The sequence below is a fragment of the Prunus dulcis genome, chromosome 4 (genome assembly GCF_902201215.1).
Source record: "Prunus dulcis chromosome 4, ALMONDv2, whole genome shotgun sequence".
Classification (NCBI taxonomy): Eukaryota; Viridiplantae; Streptophyta; class Magnoliopsida; order Rosales; family Rosaceae; genus Prunus; species Prunus dulcis.
This window is the reverse complement of record NC_047653.1, coordinates 13,631,165-13,655,174: the sequence shown is the minus strand read 5'-3', so window position 1 is coordinate 13,655,174 and position 24,010 is coordinate 13,631,165. Positions and strand designations below refer to the sequence as shown.

General features: G+C 35.3%; 2 protein-coding genes across 5 annotated transcripts; one reads left to right on the top strand and one right to left on the bottom strand.

The window, feature by feature from the left end:
• Positions 1 to 429: 429 nt before the first annotated feature.
• On the bottom strand, positions 430 to 6,248 carry LOC117624562 (heat shock 70 kDa protein 16). Of its 3 annotated transcripts, none has more exons than XM_034355881.1 (11): positions 6,110 to 6,248; positions 4,425 to 5,670; positions 3,701 to 3,913; positions 3,257 to 3,352; positions 2,990 to 3,148; positions 2,523 to 2,723; positions 1,831 to 1,977; positions 1,622 to 1,750; positions 1,411 to 1,541; positions 872 to 974; positions 430 to 804 (listed from the first exon to the last, which is right to left on the bottom strand). In XM_034355881.1, the coding sequence occupies exons 2-10, from the start codon at positions 5,592 to 5,594 to the stop codon at positions 887 to 889; spliced, it is 2,334 nt and encodes a 777-aa protein (XP_034211772.1). In that variant the 5' UTR covers positions 5,595 to 5,670; positions 6,110 to 6,248; the 3' UTR covers positions 430 to 804; positions 872 to 886. The 3 variants fall into 3 exon arrangements, with proteins under 3 accessions (XP_034211772.1, XP_034211773.1, XP_034211771.1); XM_034355882.1 differs by having other exon boundaries at positions 430 to 769; XM_034355880.1 differs by having other exon boundaries at positions 430 to 974.
• A 5,846-nt stretch (positions 6,249 to 12,094) lies between these two features.
• On the top strand, positions 12,095 to 17,270 carry LOC117625040. 2 transcript variants are annotated; one of them, XR_004585406.1, is made up of 4 exons: positions 12,095 to 12,341; positions 14,385 to 15,618; positions 15,728 to 15,951; positions 16,123 to 17,270. XR_004585406.1 is itself a non-coding variant. In XM_034356605.1 (3 exons), the coding sequence occupies exons 2-3, from the start codon at positions 14,446 to 14,448 to the stop codon at positions 15,815 to 15,817; spliced, it is 1,263 nt and encodes a 420-aa protein (XP_034212496.1). In that variant the 5' UTR covers positions 12,095 to 12,341; positions 14,385 to 14,445; the 3' UTR covers positions 15,818 to 16,601. The 2 variants fall into 2 exon arrangements, 1 of the variants encoding a protein (XP_034212496.1); XM_034356605.1 differs by having other exon boundaries at positions 15,728 to 16,601.
• The last annotated feature ends 6,740 nt before the right edge of the window (positions 17,271 to 24,010 follow it).

Below are 24,010 nucleotides of genomic sequence, written 5' to 3'. Positions count from 1 at the left end.
TCGTAGATTAGGGTAGTTTAAATATCACATTGTAAAAAAAAAGAAAAAAAAAAAAGCATATATCAGTCTGTACTAGGCTGCACTTGCTGAAAAATCCAATCTTTTTATTGTTCTTTCACTTGGTCAGAAAGAAAATCTGTTGCAACCCTCAAATCAGTCCGATAAAAAAAAACTGGCATGCCGTGCTTATTTCTTTACACCTCAAAACCTAGTTAACTTTCAAGATGATGTAGTGTCAAGAGCCCAAGTAGATGAATGCCCTTCAAGCTTTTGAAGCAATTCAAAGCGAATTATGTGAATGATCTGGTTACCAGACTACAACTAAATGTGGGGCTGTCAAATAAAGCAACAATCGTTCTATGTTCAAGCATCCTAATTTGCCAATCACATAGGTACATTGTAGTTTATTTGCTGCATAACAAAAGCACATAAGAAAACAATTCATTGGATAAAAGGGATAGCAACTTTTGGTTTTTTCTTTGGGAATACTCTCCCCCTCAAAATTAAAACCCAACAAAAAAATAGTTGTCCTTGAAGTAAAACCTCTTATACAACATTTTATGCTCTTCTAAAACAAAAAGCATTCTCCAGCATGGCCAGGACTTGCAAAAACCATGGATTATGTTAGCAATAAAATGTTCAAATGACTCCTTCACACGCTTCATGAGATGTCAAACAGTTTGCTCAAAGACAATATCATGTCATAGGTCTTCGGTGGAAGAAGAAAAAAACGGGGGCCAATATTGAGTAATATGTGCTTGACAAGTACCTGCTGCCCATCTATTCAATGAGAAAAAAACACGACTGCAAAGGATATACAGATGTCAGAACAAACAAGACACTTAAGCCTTAAAATCTTTTTTGTACGCACCCTGCATAATTCCACTCATTTGTGATCAGAAGTGTCCTGCTGGTTAGAACCCTTGGAGTCCTCTCGATTAGAAGTCCTGGATCTAAACATGTGTTTGCATCTCCTGCAATGATTAGTGTAGCATGATTAACTGTAGAGATTGAAAATCAAATATTGCAGTAACTACAGAAGGAAGCAAGTGAATGGATAACCCTTCAAGAAACTAGGGAAACGAGTAAAAATTACTGTAGTGCATTTGCTAAGGAAAGAGTTACCCCACAATCATAAATTCTCCTCATATCATCTGTTTCTAATTTAACCCATCAATGTGATATATCAGATACCACTACAAGGTTAGATAAAAAATTTGGAAGGGCATTGATTTGGGCAAACGGTTATTAATCTTGCAGTCCTAAGCTTTAAGAGGTCACATACAATGTTGACATCATTAAAAGCATATTAACAAAAATCTAGCATTATATTTCTAGGCAAGTAAGTTGCAAACCTTTTTTTTTTAAAGAAAAAAGTAAGTTGCAATCTAAAAAATGCAAGAATATTACGAGTTCAATTCCTCAGCCCTGCTCTTAATATCACTTGACCATAAGACTGGGTCAACGTTCTTTGGCAACGAGTCTTGTAGTTGGTTTTTCTCTCTAAGCCACTGCTCCACCTTATAGCACTCATTGACAATCTGAGACACCGAAAGTCAATCATAGGAAAAATTATAGTCACATTTATATGCGGCATAAGTAACTAACTGTATTGCCATACCGATTCCCTATCCATGGGTGGAAGTGAATTCACAGCCATCCGGTAATCCCCAATGCACTTTAATAGATCCCTTGTAGCTTGCAATCTTGCTTCCTCGTCTTTATATCGGTTCTCAATTGGATCCACCATCTATAATTATCCAAAAGACATCAAGGTAGGAGAAAGATAATAGGAACTTAAATTGTCAAATTTCAAAAAGTGGGGAGAACCTTCTTAAGATCTTCCAGCTTTGAAGTATATGCATTTTCAGTTTCATCTTCTCCATCATCATAAAGCCATTCCTCAGTCTGCTGTAGGCTCCTGGAGATTCCCTCCCTCTCTTGATCACTTGCAAAGCTTCGATATGTGTTGAAGAGCTATTCACATGCATGTCCTTATGTTAAAAGCCAGCCTATGGCAGCAAATGAGCATGAACTAAAAGATCTACAAGAGTATGACTAAGTTATAGTCAAGCAAGCTCAGGTATGGATAATGAGATGAACAGAGGGACCGCAATAAGGGACTGATCTTTTGCCAAATATCTATAGAACTGGTGATCATCCCATGCTATAAGACAATTAAAAGAATTGTTGGGTTAAAGCTAATACAGAATAGTCATACAGCTTAAATCCTGATATTACTAGACAGCAGTATTCACCATTATACATTTTGACCGTTATCACAAACAGCATCAAATCTACATCAGTTGAGTTGATGATATTTTACTCTCAGGCCATTTAGGGGGAAAAAAACTGGCCTCATAAACAAATACAAACTCCAATATTATAAGTAGAATGTTAGTCCTAAGTCCTTATATTGCTTGGAAAAATGAGTATTTCAAATCAAAGCTAAATCAAATTATTTGAGATGGTTGAATCACAAAACCAAAGCAAACATGATGGAAAGATAATACAGGTTATACCTTATTACGCATATCATATACATAAGATTCCAAGGCATTCTTTTTGTCTTTCGTTTGTTCCATAATTCTGTCCTGCTGACCTAACTGGAGTTCTTTTTCTTGAGCTTCTGAAAGTTCAGCCTTGGTCATTCCACCATATATATTTTCAGTAACGGGTATCTCTAGCCTCCTGGTGGATTTATTGTCTCTTTTCCCATCACCCTGGAAAAGTGCACATCTTTAAATGATTTCCAATCTACTCCATAAACTAACAACTAAATTGACAGGAACAGAATTTAAATCTTTGCAAAACAAAATAAGTCTAACCATTATAAATTGCACATTAAATATGAACGACACAATTACTATAAATAAATTATAAGGGAATTATTGCATATATCCAAATTCCAGATTCATATCTAGTTCTTCTGAAATGAAATATGAACAATAAAAATAAATAAATAACTAAATTTACAAGTCTGACTTACACTAGCATGTGAAGACTTGGATTGCATACTACTACTTTCTTGAAATCCATCTCCAACTGCCTCAGAAGAACCAGAAGCAGTTACACAATCAATGTCCATTGGGTCCATTGAATCAGCAACACCCCTTGTAGAAGAGTCATCTCCATGTTCTTCCATCATCTAATGCCATTACAAGATTTATACCACAAAAACATGATCCTAGTCAATGAGTAAATGACAAAGTTAATATGGTGCCATAAAAGAAAGAAGATCAGACTTCTAACTTACCATAGCTGATTCAACAAAGACAACACCGTTGAGGTCTAATTGAATTTTAACTTTAACCCTTGTCTTTTCACTATGGGAGCATTGGAAAGGGCCAATCTACATAAACAGCAGCTCATTTTTAGAAAGCAAGCATAGAGAGGATCAAAATGACATTTGCATTGAGCAGATAGTAAACTGAAGCTGTCTCCCCCAAGTGTTCTATAATCCGTCTAACCAAAAGCAATTTCCATGATCCTGGATTATTACCAATGCTGCAAAGATTAGACATTGAGCTTTGCAGTCTTCAGTGGCAACATGATTGCCTTTGATTTCAATTACTTCTCTCATGTAGGCATCCTTTATTGACTTTATTTTCTTGCATCCTCACCGACAAAATTGTGTGTGCCACATGTTCTCCTCCCTTTAGCCCACCAAAAAAAGATAACAAAGAGCAAAATATATTACCTTAAAACAACTAATTTTAGAAGATACACCAGCAGGCACTTCACTGGGATTGGCATAGAATGCTTCCAGATGAAATGAACTACTTCGTCGAAATGTCAATACTTTAACACTTGGAATGGGTTGGCCTTTTGGAAACAGGATGCCATTTGACCCTGTGCAAATTGGAGCTTCATCCAATAAGAATCCTATAGAGAAAGGAATTGAATCTTGAACCTGCATATAGATCCAGGAAAACCATTACTTTCATTGTGGCAACTATCCAGATAACAAAGACATATCTCTACATTGTGAAAATTAAAGCTATAAAGTTAGTGCTTTGATTCTTCGAGTCTAGGAGGGATTTTTGAAATGTAGAGCATATCCAGAGCAAGTAAGAGGTTGTTACCTTTAAACAATAAAATCATATAATCAAGCAAGCATCCATCACAGATTTTGTGCTTTCTTGCCTGCTTAAGTGCTGCTACGTTTAGAACTGGAAATAAATCCTTCTTTAAGGTTGTTTATAGTCCCTAAGCTTATGCTTTGTGAGAGGCACCCATACTTCTCAAAATTTCAAAAAATAAAGCCAAAAAAAGAGGATATGTAGCTAGCTATACAGGGTACATTGCATATAACAGCATTGTGTTGCCTTGCGTATGAACAAATATATCATGGCATTCACAAGTGACATGAAAGTAGTGAATTTTTTAAACCAAGAAATGATAATTTGTTTCAGAATACAAACCTCATATTCTCTGACTCGAAAAACTGGACTTAGCATTGCACATTGAAGAGCGCATCCACGTGCTACACACTCACTCGCATTCAGTGTCCGGCGAGGTTCTTTCCTGAATACAGAAGTTAAAACTCTACCAACAGCTGGGATCCTAGACCCCGACCCAACAAGCTCCACAGAATGAATCTTCTCAGCAGTCAAACCTGCATCAGCTAAAGCTTTGCTACAAGGAACACCAATCCTCTCCAACAGACCTGAAGACAACATCTCAAAGTCTTCCCTTTTAATAAAACCCTTAACATCTTTCTCATCCATTAAACACTCAATATTAAGTGGTGCCTCCGCATTCGCACTCAAAACTTTCTTGAGCTTCTCACAAGCTGCCCGTAGCCTGATACTTGCCTTGACATTAGAGTATACATCAATTCTGTATTGCTCCTTGAACTGTGCAGCAAAATGCCCAAACAAGACCTCATCAAAGTCTCTCCCTCCCAAGCTTCTTTCAAAAGTATGAGACAGTATTTTCATTTGCCCAGCCTCAAATGATGCAATAGTGACCTGTGTATCACAATGACCAATGTCAACAAATGCCACATAAGTTGGACCGGAACTGGGGAAATCTGATTTGTAAATCCCATAACTAAGAGCAGTTGCAGTACAGTCATGCATCAATCTCAAAGGCTTCAACCCAGCAACTGTTGCAGCATCCAAGTATGCACGTCTCTGTAAGTCTGTAAAGTATGATGGAATACCAATCACACAATCTGAAATGGGCATTTCCTGATTCTTCTCTATTAAATCTTTCAAATGTGCAAAAAGCATCGCTGTAACCTGAACCGGCGTAAATGTATGAGTCTCGCCCAAGTATTTCAAATGAATCAAAATGCCACCATCTGGGGCTTCAGAAGTTTGAAAGGGTAACATTCGAAGGTCACGTTGAACATCAGGCTCCGAAAATTTTCTACCAATCAGTCTCTTCACCTGAGACACTGTTGATTTTGGGTTCATCATTGCAGAAGCAGCACCAGCGGACCCCAGAAACCGCTGCTTCTCACCAAAACAAACCACAGCTGGTGTTTCACGTTTTGATTCATCATTTAACAAAACATCAACACCCCGTTGCTTCACCACCGCAATTACACAATTCTCATTTCCAATATCAAACCCCACCACACTCATATTTAACAAAATTTCAGCACCAAACTGAGGACACCAATTAAATTTCCACCAAGTTCCTCAAGTTGTTGCACCAAACCTATAATTCAACCCCAAAAGTGAACAGAATTAAAATTATTTTTTTTATTTATAAAAAAAGTGAATTGTACGTTGTTTAAACAAGCTTTATCTGATTGTTTTCTCCACTAACACTAACAAAGTTAATTGCTGAAAAAATAAGACCAAAAACAAACTTTCAAATAATTGTTGTTATACGTTAATCGAATTCATAACCCAGCTAAGCTTAAATTTAGCCATCAGTACATTTCAATCTGACATTTTCAGCGCTTAGGAACCAAAACAAGAAGACCCAGAAACTCAAACTCAACCTTCAAACAGAAATTTACTCATCTTGAATTTTCTTAGAAACCAAACAAAACGCAAATGTTCAATATTTCAAAATCAAATCCGCACATTCCTTTAACAAAATCTCAACAAAAATGATGAATTCAGCAGGCTGGGGAAAGTGATCGAATTACCTGTTTGAGAAACGACGCTCCGAAAAGAAGTTGAAAAAGAAAACCATGAAAATTAAAAATTACAAAGGGAGGAAGAGACTGGTCAAGAGAAAAACTCTGCCCTTTGCTCGCATTGCAGAATATACAACGTCATATTCTCCTTGATAAATTTCTTCAATTTATTCAATTTACGAGGGTCTGATTGCAAATATTATTTCCAGCAACGCCTTTCTATGTCTCCTTTTTTTTTTCTTTTTTCTTTTTTCTAAAAAAAAAAAAAGCACCCATTTATGGGATTTGCCGTGGCCTGAATGGCTCTTTAACATTTTGGCTTTTGATGTAAACATTGATTTACGACCTCAATAAAACCTTCCATCTATTGGCCCAAAAAAAAAAAAAAATGCACCATAAAGGTGTCGCTTCATTTTTTTACTTCTTCTCTTTTTCCAATTTGTTTTTCTTTAAACAATTACAAGGGAGCCTCTTAGTTACTAGTATAAGATTCAATTCAATCCGTCCAAATCGACTGATTTAATTCAATTTCAATCAATTTTGATGATTTTTTTTGTTTGGTCGAAATCAATTTTGATGATTTGGCGGATTAAATTGGATTCGTAAAATTTCAAAACCGACATGATTGGATTGGATGATGGATTTGCTTATGACAATCCAATCAAATCAAATCAAATTATTTTTATGCTTATTTTGCTCTTGTAGGTATTTGTAGTTGAAAGGATTGTCAATATTTTAAATCATTTAATGAAATTATGTTTAATATATTATATAATCAAAACAATTTTATCTTATATTTCATTTATATTTTACATTATGTCTATTAATATGTTTGATTAGATTAAATATAAGGATAAATTTTTAATATTTTAATATTATATTTTTCCATTATCAAATGGATCATACAATCCAATCCAATATCAATTGGATTGAATTGGATGGAATTTAAACATCTAATATGATTGGATCAGATTGAAAAAATCACAATCCAATTTGTATTGAATCGAATGCGAATTGACTAAATTGTATTGATTTCGAAACAATGTACACCTTTAATGTAATAATAACTTCGGATGAATATGCTTGTCTTGATTGGGGTTTAAAAGTTTTGGGATACAAAGATGTGGTTGGTCTAATCTTAACCCTTCCTATGTCATTGATACATATTTTAGATGTGTCCCAATTTGGAGACCGTCTTCAGATGATACCTTTACTATTAGATCATCTACACGTTTCTAATTAGTGAATAAAACTACTCTAGTCTTCATCTTATTTCAAAAATTTAAACGTTCTTGATTATGCCTGAAGTTAAGATCTTTGGTTAGCCTTTGCTTAGAGATAAGAAACTAAGGCGATAGTTTGTGAGTTCATAATCATATCAATCTTGTTTGTGTTTTTTTGTAATCAACAAGTGGAGAAGAGTTTGTCAATTCTTTAATCATGTCAATCTTGTTTGTGTTTTTCGTAATCAACAAGTGGAGGATCTTAATCCTTTATATTTTAAATGCCCATTCATTTGGGAAAGAATTATTCTTTGTTTTCGTATGTTGATAGTTTCTCTTATAAATTTATTCATTTACATAAGAAAATAATCTATTCATCTTCTGCTATAGCTGCATGGCTATGTTTGAACAAAAATATTGTTTTAATATGATTATTGTGTACTTTGAAATTGACTCGTTAAATTACTTTTTTTTGTTTAATGCATTGTTATAATTCTTAACAATGTATTCACTTTCCTTACTTGAACTAGGCCCAAATCTTATTGGACCTGTTAACTTGAAGAAAAGATTTGATTAGGAAAGTAACCTTGAAAGAAACTTGTGATTGAGAAGGATTTCGGCGGTAAACAGGCGTCTCACATGTGTGCACGTGATGAGAAAGACAAAGAGAAAGGTGTATGAAATGGAACTCAGAAACAGTGAGAACCACATGGTGCTATACGAAGTCGTAGGAACATTTTGAGAAGGTACTGCCACTTTCTTCCCCAATCAATCCCTGGCTCATCTTTGTTCTTTGTTCAGTATATACATCTCGTCTTCGATTACTTAACTTTCATCAGAGTTCAAAAAACTTTCCTGGGTTTAACTCATAGTAAATATCTACTTTTTTGTTGTTGGGTACAAGTAAAAATTTTAACTTTTCACTTTTGGTTGTCCATCTTCTCAGTTGCTGCTATTATGTTGTTTTTTCTTTTGGGAAATACTAGCAATCTTTTCTCTAACCTTCTCATTTAGACCTTCTCCATTTTTTGCTTGACATGTGTCATTCTCCTTACACTTAAAACAATGTCATTAATATATTATACAAGTTAACTTTTGCTTTCAAACTTTACCCTTATTAAATGTATTCAATTTATCCAAAAAAAATTCACAACTTTCTTACCATCTTATTAATTTTTTTTTAACGTCAATTTTTTTTAAAAAGAAAATATATGATTTTCTTCAAAAAAAAAAGAAGAGGAAATGTCCGTTTTTTTTAAAACACGAAGGACTTTTTTTTTTCCTACATAAACCCTTTGTGTTAAAATTTTTTTAAAAAAACCGGACATTTCCTTTTAAAAGCATATATTTTCTTTAGAAAAAATAATTTATGTTAGAAAAAAAAAATAATAAGATGGTAAGAAAGTTGTGAATTTTTTTGGATAAATTGAATACATTTAATAAGGGTAAACTTGGAAAGCAAAAGTTAGCTTGTATAATATATTAATGACATTGTTTTAAGTGTAAGGAGAATGACACGTGTCAAGCAAAAAATGGAGAAGTTCCAAAGGAGAAGGTTAGAAAGAAGCTTGTATAATATGCAGTTTAACTTTATGTTATAACAAAGATAAAACGTAGGTGAACTAGAATTAATATTTGCACATGCGGCACCACAGTAGAAAAGTGGGCGAAATTTTCTCTTTTCCCGAGTACATCCTGGTTCGATTCACGTAGGAAACTCTTAAGGCAACCCAATATAATACTTACCCTTCCCCCTCCCTCCCTAACAAATGAACAAAAAAAGAAGTGGAATTAATATTTATTTGGGTCCTGTATATTTATGAAAAAGTTTTAATTTTGTATAATACACTTTTTATTTTCTGAAAATATTTTATAGCATTTCTCAGCAACCGGGTGGAAATTTAGGGGTTTTTTCAAGTATAGGTTTTTATGAGTTTTGGGGTTAAACGTGTAAACTTATTTTTGAAATTACGTGTTCTGTATAGCGATTGTGATCCATTTCCATTGCCTGCTCCTATTCAGGTTTCTGCTTTACTTGTAAGCCGGAACTTTCTAGTGCCTGGGTTTTCATTTGTTTGTTGCTTCAGGTGTGTCTTTCTATTCCCATTCATGCAGCCTATAGGAGGTCTAAAATTTATGCTGACTCTAACTTCAGTCACTTGTCTACAATCAATGCCACTTTCTCTGTGCACTTTGGCTCACTGGCATGTATTGTAGCTTATGAGGGAACAATTGTTTGTGCCATGAGAATATTGTGGAACTTCTTACATGCCTGTTTTATATAACTTTTAAGTTGTAGTTTCATTGCATGATAATGGAAGAGCAAGAGAAGAAGATTGTTTGTGAGGATTTCTTTGGGATATTGAGGTAGTGGCTGTGCAAGGGTTTTCTTTGTTGGTTTTTGCAAGATACTGCAAACATGTTTGAGTTGAAATTAGTCCCACATTGGAAAACTATAGTTCCTTGAAGGTCTTTATAACACTTACTCTTGGAAATAGAATAGTTTGGATTGGGCCATGCAAGTGAATTATTTTTTAAAATTCAAATACTAGATAAATTTTGTCTATCATCCCTCTATATAAACAGGAGCTCTAGGTCTGTTTAAACTACATCAAAAAACGTAGATATCAGTCAAAGTCATCATTCCTGTTTATAGCTTGAGAGAAACACATTGATTTCGCCAGAAATCAAAGCCCTAGTGCTAGGACTTTGATTTTAGATAGTTGTATCCTGGTGAAGTAGACCTGCAAAACTACAAGCATTGAGTATGGGCGAAATTCTGTTTCAAGAACATTGCAATTTGCAAGTCGCTATTTGAAAAATCAGTCTGTTTTTATTTTATTGCCTTGTTTAATTTCGTAATTTTATTTATTGTTAATTTAATTATTAAATTAAATTATTAGTGTAATACTGATTGTTGTTCAACCAACTTGTGTTTGCGTTTGTGTTTGTGCTATGTGGTTTAACTCAACTCTGTCTTCTACTTGTGGGTGAAAATGTTCTTTCTTGTTCATCTATTTATTTCCACTATGAATTGAGCGGGTGTTCAAGGGTTTTCTTTTTATTTGTGTCATGTGATTTTAACTCAACTATGTCTTATACAAGTTACACAGTTACACTTAGTGAAGAATAAATATCTTTGGTGGTGGTGGACAAGAATTTTACATGTCGCATAGACATTGTTGTGCACTTGTAAGTCTTAACAAGTGGTCTCATAGTGTGTTCTCTTGAGGTTCAGATTCCTTGTCATTCACCATTTGGGTAGAGAATGTTGAAGAATACACGAGTCCAACATTGAAAACTTTAAAAAAAAAAAAAAAAAAAAAGAAGTTTCATATAATAAATGGTTCCACTCCTAATAACATAAAGACATTTTGTGATAAAACCTCACACCTACTTGACTTTGTAAAGACAGACAACACCAAAGGCACCCTGAGAAAATAAATGAATCGTGACTACTGCCCATCTTAGAGAGAACATAAAAGACCTTCGGAAGCATCTCAAGCAGCAAATGTAAGCTAACATTGTTACTAGAGAGAGAAGCAGAAGATCAAGAGAGCCTGCAATGGTGACAATAATAACTCAGTTGTGTTGTGTAACAGTTTGATTTTATCCTCTTAATATTATGAGCACTGAAAGGCAAAGGTGATACATGCAAATTGGCACATTGAAATTGAGCATCACCAATTTGGGTAAATTGGTGGCTGACCCCAAACAAAACTAAATTCTTACAATTCACTTTAATGGACATGACCCTTGGCCTTGTTTATATTAAAAGAAAAGACTTTATGTTAAAGTGTAACTTCGCACTTTAATGGACATGACCACCTAAAATTAGAGTTATTTTATTTAGGTCAAATCACTTCGTTGGTTCTTGTGGTTTAGCTCATTTTCACTTTGGTCCTTGTTATTTTAATGTTTGCAATTGTGGTCTTGTCATTTTATTTAGTTAGCAATCAAGTTCCTACACGTCTAAAATTGTTAAGAAAAATGGATGAGTTTGCACTTGTTTTGGAGAGACAAAAGTTACCTCATATGTCAATGTCACTTATTAATTTGACAAAGTTGATGGTTTGGACTTGATTGCAAACTAAATCAATATAAATGACTAAAATGTGAAAATCAAAATGACATGAACCAAATTAAAAACAAGTTTAATAGAAAATTTAGCGATACTTCAACATCTTTGTGTGAGAGGCTTTGAGGTCTCCTAAATAATAATTGTAAAACTCACAAACATTTATTTGCATGATATTATTTATGGGTTTTTTTTGTTTTTTGTTTTTGGGAAAAGATTTATAGGTTGATTTTTGTTGGAGGTGAAAAGTAAGAAAAAGTATGAAAGATAGTAGACTCTTTTTTTCAAATAAATATATTATATTATATTATTTTTTTTTTTAAATTTAAATTTATTTAAATGTGGCGATTTGGGGAGGGGAGCACTTTTCCTCAGATTTGAAGTGGTGACCAAGTGGAGGGAGGGGGAGGGACCTCAACACTAAGGTGAACCCCTCGATTGAAAGGTAGTAGACATTAATTAAGTTATTTGGTCAAAACAGTAAGCTCGTTCCCTTGCATACAAGTTCTAACCTCCCTTTTAATAAATTAAAGTAATTTCAACTATCACTTTTATTAACAAAAGATAAGAAACAAGTAACAACCCATGACCTTATCCAAAAAAAATAATGATGATGACTATGTGTCACCAAACTGTTGCATGCCTTAAAAGCAAGTAAACATGTCAAGTGTCTACACAGTAGTTTATAACTCAGCAGTGAAAAGCACGCTCCATTTTCTGATTCTCTACTATACTTCCAAACTCCTTCCTTCCCACCTCGTCCCTTCCGCCCAATAAAAACCCAGAACCCGAAACCCAGAACCCGAAACCCGAAACCCGAAAACCAAGAACAGTTGCATCAATTTTTTTTTTTTCACAGCACCTAAAAGCAATTCCGAGCTCCCAACCACTGACGCTTTTTATTCACTGCTAGACGACGTCGTCGGAGCACTAAGAGAAGGTACTGCCACTTTCTTCCCCAATTTCTCACAATCCCTAGCTCATCTTTGTTCTTTGTTCAATATATGCATCTCTCTTGTCTTCGCTTACTTAGCTTTCATCAGAGTTCAGAAACTTTCCTTGGGTTTAATTGATAGTAAATATTAACTTTTTTTGTTGTTGGGTACAAGTAAAAATTTGAACTTTTTTCTTTTGTTGGTCTATCTTCTCAATTACTGCTTGTTATGTTGTTTTTAGTTCCGCAGTTTCTTTTATGTTTGAAAAAAAAAAGATACAACGAATAAAGAAGAAACTGTGGTTCGCTGAGGTGAAGTGGAATTAATGTTTATTGGGCCCTGTTTATTTATGGAAAAGTTTTAAACTTCTTAATTTCTAATTTCTTACTATACATACACGTTTTATTTTATTTTAAAAAAAAAAAAGATTAGTATTTCTCAGCTACCAGGTGGAAATTTAGGGTTTAAAAAAAAATATTTTTTAAAGTATAGTTTTTATGAACTTTGGTTTTAAATGTGTAAAATTATTTTTGGTTCTGTATTGCGATTGTGATACAATTCCATTGCCTGCTGCTATTCAGGTTTCTGCTTTACTTGTAAGCCGGAACTATCTAGTGCCTGAGTTTTAATTTGTTTGTTGCTGTCTTTTTTATTTCCATTAGTGCAGCCGCTAAGTTCAGTTACTTGTGTACAATCAGTGTCACTATCATTGTGCATTTTGGTTCACTAGCATCTGTTGCAGCTTACACTGCATTTTCCTATTTCTTTTGTTGTCTTTTTGTTGACAGTTAGCAATCATGCTTATCCATTTGAGTGATTTTCTGCTTTTGAAGCAGTCACTTTTTGATGATTAGGAATTGGGTTTGTGAGAAAATCGTAATTGGGGTATAGTGTTGTCTGACTTGCTTCTGCAGTGGTCCCAGAGCATTCTGATAACTTGGTTGATCATACTGAGTTTATAGCAGAGGCTAGCCTGTATACTTAGGCGATTTATCAATGTAGTAGTGTTCACATAATGGGAGCCTTATGAGGGAACAATTGAAGTTAAACCACACCATGAGAATATTGGGTACTTCTTACATGACTGTTATATAACGTTTTCTTTGGCATATTGAGATAGTGGCTGTACAAGGGTTTTCTTTGTGTTTGTGATTGTGTTTGTGCTGTGTGATTTAACTCAATTGTGTCTTCTTCTATTTATATATGCAGACAAGAATTTTATGAATTTCATAAATCTTGTGGTGCCATTTTCATTCTCGTTAGTTGGTGTTCAAGGGTTTTCTTTGTATTTGTGTTATGTGATTTTAACTCAACTATGTTTTATACAAGTTATACAGTTACAATTTAGTGAATAATACATATCTCTGGTGGACGTGGACACGAATTTTCCATATCACATACTTATTGTGCTTACAAAATTCTCTCATTCATCTATTTCTTTCCATTAGGAACCGTTGAGTGGTCATTCTTTTGAATCTCGGTTTGCACTTGTAAGTCCTAACAAGTGGTCTCAGAGTGGGTTCCCTTGAGGTTCTGATTACTTGTTATTCACCACTTGGTAGAGAAGTGTTAAGATAGGCGACACCAAAGGCAGCTCGAGAAAATAATTGAATCGTGTGCATTGCCCATCTTGAAAAATGTTGTATTTGATGTCCTAGCTCTGCTTCTCCTGAAACCCACAGAATATTCAGCAAGAAAATCAGCCCATGAAAAACTACTCATTATCCAAGATTTACTTGTAAAACATTCCTTTTCCTTCAATTTTCAGTTAGTATTCATTCTTGGACTCGATGTTGCAAGTAATGCACTATTACATAATTAGTGGATTTTTCATTTGTTGTCCAGAATTTTTTTGTTTTTGTATGGGTAAAGGTTTGTTATTTAAAGGTAGAAATCAATTTATTGAGGCTTCTGTACAGGATATACTTGCCAAGTCTTATTATTTAAACTTTAAAAAGCACAGAAGTTTGATATGTAATTTAAATTCTATCATGTTTGGTATCAATTTTCTTTTTAAAACTCACTAGAAAGCCTTACTCTTGCTGTAGGGAGGGGAGTTTTGGTAGAATTTGTGGGAAGAGCAAGAGAGTTTGCTAAAAGTACCTGAAGATGAGCCAAGCTGATCAAGGGATCAACCCTGATGCCTCGTCAAACATCCATATGAAGCGCAAACGTGGCCGTCCACGGAAATATCCAAAACTAAATCTGGAAGAGGATACTCGTGTGCCAAATGCTCAGAATCTGAACTCACGTGTGAATGCTGGTATTGGTATTCCTCCTGTTCCTCCTGGATTTGATGGGAGGAACGAATACCAGTCCCATCATGCAGCTCCAAATAATAGTACAACTGATGTCATGGTGGGAACAATAGTTTCTGGTGTCATTGATGGAGCTTTTGATGGAGGATATTTACTTAGTGTCAGGGTTGGCAACTCTCACACCACTTTGAGGGGCGTTGTCTTCAAGCCTGGACGTTACACTTCTGTCTCAGCAGAGAATGATGTGGCCCCAGATGTTCAAATGATCAGGCGAAATGCAATTCCCATTCCAGGTGAGATTTACTCTCATGTCCATGGTCAGAAATCTCGTTCTAGAGATGTCATCCGCTCTGTTCATCACGTGGCTTCAAAAGGCAAACATGTGCCCCCTGTGGCAGCCCAAACTGTTAATCCACTATTGTCCAGAGGAAACTTGTTGCCTGTTATACTGCAACCTCGTAATTTATCTAATGGGGTACCACTCACCGGTTCATCTACTTCTGTTGCTCCAGTTGCTCCTCCGAAAAATGGGTCGATACCCACTAACCAGGTGCCACTCACCAGTGAACCAACTTCTGTCGCACCCCAAGCTGCAGATCTGGCAACTTCAAGAGTTAAACCAGTTCCTCCATCAAATGGGTTGATACCCTCCAACCAGATGCCAATAGTTGGAAATCAGTCTTCAGTGTTCGAAGGTGAACAAAATGATGATGGTACTTGTAATCAACCATCAACAGAGACGCTAATTCAGGAAGAAGCCAAATCAATGAGACTCCCAGATATACCTTTTGAAAAATTGGTTACTGAGGTAGTAAAAAGGATTGATAACCCCTCACAAGCCACCTTACAATCAACTGATATTCACATTGAGGGTAGCAAGTCAACTGGCAATGAGATGGAGAACGATATGGATCAACCCCTAGTAATTGAGCCTCTGCAAGCCATACAGCCGAAAGGCCACTCTACACCAGTTTCAAAACCACTGGAGGACAGTAGAAATGGCAAAATGTCTGAGCTGTTGCAGGTAAAACCAATCTTTAACATTCTCCTTGAGCAATTTAGTAGTTAACGTTATTGCAGACATAGACGCTGATTTAAACATCTCAACGAGTTTCTTCTTTTCTTTCAACAAGGTTTTGCAGGAAAGCATGAGGGAGAGGGAGGAGCCACAGGCTGAAGTGTCAACCACAGGTCCCAGACAGAAGTTGGATGAACCAAGTTAACCTGTGATCGGAAATAAAATCTGATTGTTCACGAAAACCTTCTTAGGCTTCAAGTGTCTGATTTTCTAGTAGCCACCTTGAATGGGTATTGTGTGCATGCTTTGCTGATGGACATAAAGGCTTTGCATGATGGGGTAATCAGACCTTTGTGTAGAAGGGTTGTTTTCTTAAAGTAGGAACTGAGGAAGATCTGTTTGACTTTTGTTTATAGCTTATTTGACTCTGATAACTTGTTAGAAATGTCTCTGCTTATGTGTTCGACGTACAGTCATTTATTAACATCATATTTTTGTTTTGGTGAATAGAGGAGTTCACTAACCCAAAAAAGAGGAGCAAAGGCCAGTACAACAAACCTGAAATGTATAGGGAACAAGAGAACAAACTCAACAGGCTTTAGCAAACACCAGGAGAAAACCAAACCAAGCAAGCGGGAAACCAACCAATATTAAGACCAGAGACATTATTCAAAGCTCAACAAAACCATGAAACCAAATCTAATGGATCAAATCACAATCAGAGAAGGATTGGTTCCATCAAAATATGTTTGGGCTATCTACTCAAGAAAAAAAAAATGTTTGGGCTACATCATCCCAAACATCCTTGGCAGTTCAAGATGGAAGCAAAGAACCTACAACAGTAGGGGTTCCGGTTGCACCCCTTACTTCGAATAGGAAAAAACTTGGCTCCTCGAAACAAGTTTGGACACATGTAATTCTTTTAACTTTTTTTTTTTTTTTTTTAATCTTTTAACTCGTCTTTTGGAATTTAACATGAGTTAAAATCCTATTTGTTGCGAGGAAGAGTTCCGCCTCAGTTTTAAGGAGCCAAGCAATGCTCCTTCGAATATGCAGGATCAGTTGCAGATGGTTGAGGGAAGAATTAGTGGGAGAATATAACCTTATGACCGTTGTTGCTTATCGTCTGAAGTTCAAATGAAATAGGACATGAAAAATAGCCAAAGTTTGGGGGGGTTAAGTATGGGTAAGAACTTTGGTAGATAGAAGTGTCTTCTGGGATGAATGTTGGGTTAAGTATGGGTAAGAACTTTGGTAGATAGAAGTGTCTTCTGGGATGAATGTTTCGTTACGAATATGGGTATAGAAGTGTCTTCTGGGATGAATGTTTCGTTACGAATATGGGTACTTTCAGTTAGATTTGATCGGTAGAATATGGGTAATCTGAGGTAATATTGGCAATTTATAGCAAGTGGGCATCGAAATAGTAGTTTAAGATTACGGTAAGAAAAAACAACTAAGGTAGAGGAAAAACAGTAGATTACGTCAAGAAAGAAGGTAAGACCAACCAAGCAATGATGAGCCAGAGGGTAGGGAAAGCTGGCAGAAGGGTTTAGCTGATGACAACAGTAGTAGTAAGAAACAAGATTGTAAAATTTTATATGGCAACCTCGCTCTGATGCCATGCAGAAAATTTAAGTTGGAAAATCATTTTATGATATTTGTTCTTCTCCTCAAGGGAGGTATTTAACACTTACATAAAATTATAAGGAAAATGAAATTTATAAATCTTGGAGATACAAGAAAGGATTTTTACTTGTTTCCTCTTTTAGGCGAAGGCATCGGTTTGTTGTTGTTGTTGTTGTTGTTGTTGTTTTTTTTTTTTTTTTTTTTTCTTTTTCCGGGTGGTGTGTTTATAGGTTTTTGCTATGCATTTTCTCTTCGTTCGGTCTCAACCACCATCATCAGCTCTTGACTTCATGGATGTCTCTTCCGTCATTTACCCTCGATGACACTTATGGAGTTGGGATGCACTTAAAGTGCAAATGACACTTATTGCTTGGATTATGGTAGCGCTACTGGTTGTAGCATGGGTGGCTTGCCCACCACCATTTTTTGTTGGTTACCTGTTTCTTTTTGGTGGTTGTCGACTTGCTTTGGTTGCACGACTTGTGGCTGTTGGATTGTGCGACGCATATATGTTATTTGTGTTACGATTTCCTAATGTGTTTTTTGGGCCATTGTCTTTTAGTGGGGGTTTATGCCTCTATGTGTGCTTATGCATTTTGCAAGTTTTATGACTATAGTGGGTTTGATGCATGTTTGTGTTGCATTTGGTGTAAACTCAATTTTTTGAGTTTTGGTATAACTAGCTTTGACCTTTTATTTCATGAAACTTAATTCTGACAAAAAAAAATACTTTTAAATTAATTAATGTGGTCCTCACATCAATTTGGTCATGTGACCAAATTTAAAGACATATAAATTTTTATCTTTTTTTCAAAATACAACCTATCAACCTAAGAGACAAAATAAAGATCATGTGTCTTTTGTTCAATAAGGCCATTTGATCCCCTTGATGACGGAATCCCAATGTGAAATTGTAAATATAAAGCATTAACATTGTTGAGCAAAAGACATGAATTTTATTATGTCTCTTGGGTGGATGAATTATATTTTGATGAATATACCCCTTTTAGGTTGTCATGTGAACAATTTTAACGAAAATTTTGATGAATTTGTGGGGAAAAAAAAAACTAGGTACTATACCTATTTTATTTTATTTTAATAAGAATTTAAACTGTTTTAATAGCTCAAATTACAAAAATGTCCACGCAATGGTGTCACAGTAAAACTTAAAACCTTAAAACTTAAATATTTAGATTTTGGATTGGGTTAAACCTTAAAACTTAAATATGGGTGTCACATTATTTGTGTGAAAGGTGAGGATTACGGTGGATAAGGACAACTATGTTGGACGGTTACATATTTCATACTTCAACCAAATCTGCTACAAAAGGAATCAAGACAACTCTCAATTATTTTTTTTTTAATGTTGAGAAATTCTATGATTGCATTCATAATTCAGCCAAAAAAGCCACTAGCCACAAAAAGCCAATACAAACTAGCCACAAAAGGGCCATTACAATAACGGAGCGGTCTAATATCAAAATTTAGACAATCTGGTGTGTCTCCACAAACGATCAGGCAGGATCGAAGAAACTCTGGCATAGGCATCCCAACTAAGATTGCAAACTTAGAATAATAAAAAAAAGATAAAGCTTGAAAAAACCAAGCCATAACAATACAAATAAAACTCTCACAAAGGAGAGATGAAAAGCTCTTACAAAGGAGAGATGAAAAACTCTCACAAAAGGAGAGGTGAAAACTACACAGAGAACCCAAAGAGTCTCTGCAACTTATTCCAAACATAAAGAAATTGCAAAAAAGATGGTGGTGGAGATCCGATGCTGAGCCGCAGCCGTTTATAATGGTTGGATGAAAATCATAACAAAACTAAGAAAAATAGGGAAAACCATTTGTCTCTGAAAAAGGGGGAAGAGGTGAAAGGAGGAAGAGAAGAGGAGAGAGGGGGGAAGAACAATGGCTTCCTTCCCCCTCAAAGTGAAAAAGACTCTAAGAGTGTTTTTTTAGACAACTCTCAATTAAATGTAGTTTAACCTCTTACTTTTTTTAAAAAAGACATTTTTTATTGAGAGGTGCAATAATAAACTAAATTCACACACACTGTACAAATGCTGTGACTTTTTTTGGGAGAACAATTACTCCAAACCACTACACTAGTGGGTAATTTGTAACCACTCTTAAAGTAATCAACGACAACTCGCTATTTTTTTATATAACAATAGTGGCACCACCACATTCTTATTTTCTTAGTATTGCTTCATAAAGCAACTGTCTTGTAGAGGTTAGCTTACTTCCTACGGTTAAGCATTAGCCTAAAAACAACATTTACTTGAGGATTTTAAATACTTTTCGTGCATATATAATATGTTTTTAGGTGTAGTGGGAACTACTTTATTTTGGAAAATTGACTGTATAGGGCTTTTAGATAATTACAGAGTCTAGATGTTTGACATAAGTCATATCATGTTTGGCATCAAATTTCTCACTTACACTCATTCTATAAAGCCCCTCCTCTTGCTGTAGGCAGGGAAAATACTGAAAGAACTTGTAAAAGGGTTTGCAAAAGTTATACGTACTTGAAGATGAGCCAACCTAATGAAGGGATCAACATCTCCAGGAAGCGCAAACATGGTCGTCCCTGAAAAATACAACTCGGTGGAGAATAATGATGCCAACGGTCGAAATCCAAGGCAGAGAAGCTGGAAATGCTACTTGGTTTAATCAACCTCCATAGAGGTATTGCTTCAGGCAGAAGCGAAATCAATGAGACTACCGGACATGGCTTTGAAAAATTGGTCACTGAGGTAGTCAAAAGAATTCACGATCCTTCACAAGGCCCCTCCTCAGTGAGACTAAGATTGAAGCATTGAGTATCCGATTTTATGGTTGCCGCTGTACATTACATGATTTGATAGAACTTGACAATTGTGTAGAATGATTGTGTGCTTGCCGGTTCCAGGATTCAAAAGTTGGTGGGACAAAACTTACATACTAAACTCGACGGTACGAGTGAATTTCATTAACAAACATAAAAAGATACACCTAGTCATGGGGGACATAATGAGCCTTACCCTCAAATGCATCTCTATCCATAAATAGAAGTTCTACAAATACAAAAGCTAAAAATTGGAGACTCGACAATGGGAGACTCAAGAAGATTTTGCTCTTCACATATTGGAGTAGATAAATAAATGCTAGAATGCAATGTACTAGATGATGACCCATCATTCTTTTTTTTAAAAAAAAAAGCCAACAAATTCTTTGTTCTCTTAGGATTCCGATTGTGATCCAACATAATAAAAGATAGTCTATGAATAACATGTAGAAATTTTTTTAATCAAACATACCAACAAAAAATCACACAAATTCTCATAATAGCATCTCAACAATACCAAACCAAAAATTATAATTCATGCATAATTAAACCATAGCCAATAGAGGGAGAATTTGACTATAAAAAAAAAAGAGGGAGAAACTTGCTGTTGTTGGGTAGTAGAGAGAGAGAGAGAGAGAGAGAGAGAGAGAAGAAGTCTAATAGCCAAAAGAGAAGGAAAGAAGACATGGGACCATCTGGATGGGCAACATATGTGTAGAGTTTGCTTTTAATTTTTTTAAATTTTGGGATGAGCTTATAACACATGTAGGTTTTTTTTTGAAAAAATTTGGGCTGGGCTGGCACCAAGCCTGCCCTGTGCATAGCACCGCCCATGATTTCGACGAAGAAGTCTCTTGAAGGTCTTCTTGGGGGGTGCGTGCCTCAAAGTTGCCGTCCGACACATGACCCTTCTATGCTGGCAAGCTTTGTGACGACGGAAGCGCAAATTAAGAGAAACGAGTTAGGGTTTACAAGTGTTTAAGAAATCTGAAAAGGAGAATGTTGAGGGAGATTTAGAGAGATGAGGAAGATTCAGAGGGTTGAGGAGAAGTCTAAAAACGAGGGAGGGAGAGATGTTTTTCGAGTCGTGGGGGAGAAGTTTGAAATTTTAGGTCAAGGGCGATCTCACTTAAGCAGCAACTTTTGTTTAGCGTTTTTAAAAAGACAACGCTTGTTAAATGTCAACCTAACGCAGCTCGATTTTAGTAGTGTTTAAGATGCTAACCCACAACGGTTAAAATTGTCGTCTTTTGAAACACGACCACGGCTTTTAAGAGCACCCTCGTCTTTTTTGTGTCATTGTTTAGCTATATTGTAGCAGTGTACTGTCACTTTCTTTCCTATATATAGCTCATCTTAATTTCTTCTTTGTTAATTATATTATATTTCTCTCAAACCTCACACCAAAAATACCTTGGGTTCAATAGGATTTTGCAAGCTTGTTTTCCTTGTTGGGAAAATTTTAGAAATACTCTCTGTATTATCCTGGATTTCCTTGTAAATAAAAACTAATAATTTCCCTTCCATTTTCATTCTTTCTTTGTTTGTCCTTTGTTGGGCGGACGGATTAAGAGGATTTTTTGATTTTTGCCTAGTAATTATCCTAAATACTTCCTACAGTTAAGTATTTAGGCTTTAGATTTAAATAAAAATTGTTGAGTTGCGGATTTGGAGTACTTTAGGTTGGAATTGGTTGTCGCATATAAACTTTTGATTTTATAAATAGGGAATACTTGGTAATTCAGATGTTTGGCGTGTAATTTAAATAAATGCTATCATGTTTGGTATCAATTTTCTCATTTGAACACAACATAAAACCATCCTCTTGTGCCCTAAAGAGCTAGGGGAAATTTGGAACAACTTGTAAGGAAGCAAGAGAGTAAGTAGCTGAAGATGAGCCAAGCTGATCAAGGGAACAACATCATTCCGGTGCAGAGCAAGCGTGGTCGTCCACGGAAACATCCTCAGCCAAATAACTCAGGGCACAATCCTGCAGGTATTGGCATTAATAGTCCTCCACCAACAGCCCCTCCTGGATTTGAAAAAAGGGTTTTACGTACAACTGATATGAGGGTGGGATCAGTGGTCTGCGCTTTCATTGATGCAGAACTTGATGGAGGGTACGTATATGCTCGCAGTTAGGGGTGATAACTTTCATACCACTTCGAGGGCTGTTTTGTCAAAGCCTATAGATCTTACCCTCATGTCTTAGCAGAGAATGGTGTGGGCCCTGGTGATCCAGTGATAAGAAGAAATGAAATTATCCAGATGTTCATGGTTCATCAACTTGTGTTCCATCAGCTCCTCCTCCATCAAATGGATCAATGGTTGAAACCCGAGGCAGAGAAAATAAGGGTTAATCAACCCTCCATAGAGGCGCTGCTTCAGGCAGAAGCCAGATCGATGATACTTCCTGAGATGCCTTTTGAAGAATTGGTCACTGAGTTAGTCAAGAGAATTCATGATCCTTTTTCATAAGGCCAGTCATCATCAGCTGATGTGGTAGAATCAAACAATTCTATGTAGAAGAGGGTTTTGTTTTTCTTAAATTAATAGATTCAGGATGGTGGATAACTTGTTGTACAGAGAGAGAGAGAGAGAGAGAGAGAGAGAGAAGCTTATGGTTGTTTTCTTGAACTAGGAACCGAGGAAGATGTGTTTTACCCATTTATAGTTTATTTGATCAGTCGTAACTTAATGGATATGTCTCGTCTCATATCTTTCAATTACGGCCTTTTGAATGTGTATCAACTAATGAACAAAACTTAAGCGCACACCAGGGTGTGCCTCCAATTACACTCCTTGGTCATGATGAAACAATTAAATTTTGACACATGTGATGTTGTCATTGGATCCCTCCATATTTGCATTAACTTTTTGCAGTTTGTATTGACCCTTAGGACTATTGTATTTGTATCTGGCATTATGTTTTACCATCTATACGAATGAATTATGAATGCAATCTTTCGACTTTGGCAAAACAATTTAAAAAAAAAAAAAAAAGTCTCTAGGGTGTGTCAATGAGAGTATGAGAGAAATGAAGGCGAGTTTCCTTTTTTTGGTTTTTTGTTTTTTGTTTTGTTTTTGTTTTTGTTTTTTTTCCTCCTTTTATTGTTTTAGCCTTTTAAAACCATAAAGCAGAAGACAGAAAATGATGAAACATTCAAAATATCATAAATGCTCTTCGTTAATTCAAACATTAAAAATTAAAAATATTAATTAAATGAGGATAATATGGTAAATTCGTATTTTTTTTTTTCATATTAAAAACAAAATCAAATAATAAGTCCTATTTTTATAGAACATAACTACCCATATTATCTTTTCTTAATTCTAAAAATAAATAATAAATAATAAATAATAATAAAAGAAACCAATTGGCACATGCATAGCGTTTATTAAAATTTTGTAAAAACACATGTATTAAATGTGAAGAATACATATATACATATATAATACATGTATTGTATGTTTAATTTTAAAAAGTGTATTTTACCAAGTCTTTTAGAGGTATACAAAAAACAAAAGTATTTTTAAAAAAATACATAAGTATAATACAAGTATTTTCAGGGAAATACTAACTAGGGTAGAGTAGTATAAAATACAAAGACACTCCCAACCATACTGTATTATAAGAACATTAACTAATGAGACCATGAGCTTTAGCACTGTTGAAAGAAAACCTCCTTCCCCCTTTGATTAAAAATAAACAAAAACCCAAAAGAAAAGTCAATTAGTAACTTCATTTCCTCAAAGCAGACAAAAAAAAAAAAAAAAAATGGAACAAATAACAAAGAGAGGATTTAGGAAAACAAAAAGATCAACTATGGTTGATCTCGTATCAAAAGATCCAATAGAGATAAACATAAAAGCATCTCCACTGCTTAATGGAAAACTTCCGGGCAATCAGTTGGAACATATAAACATGAGGGGATA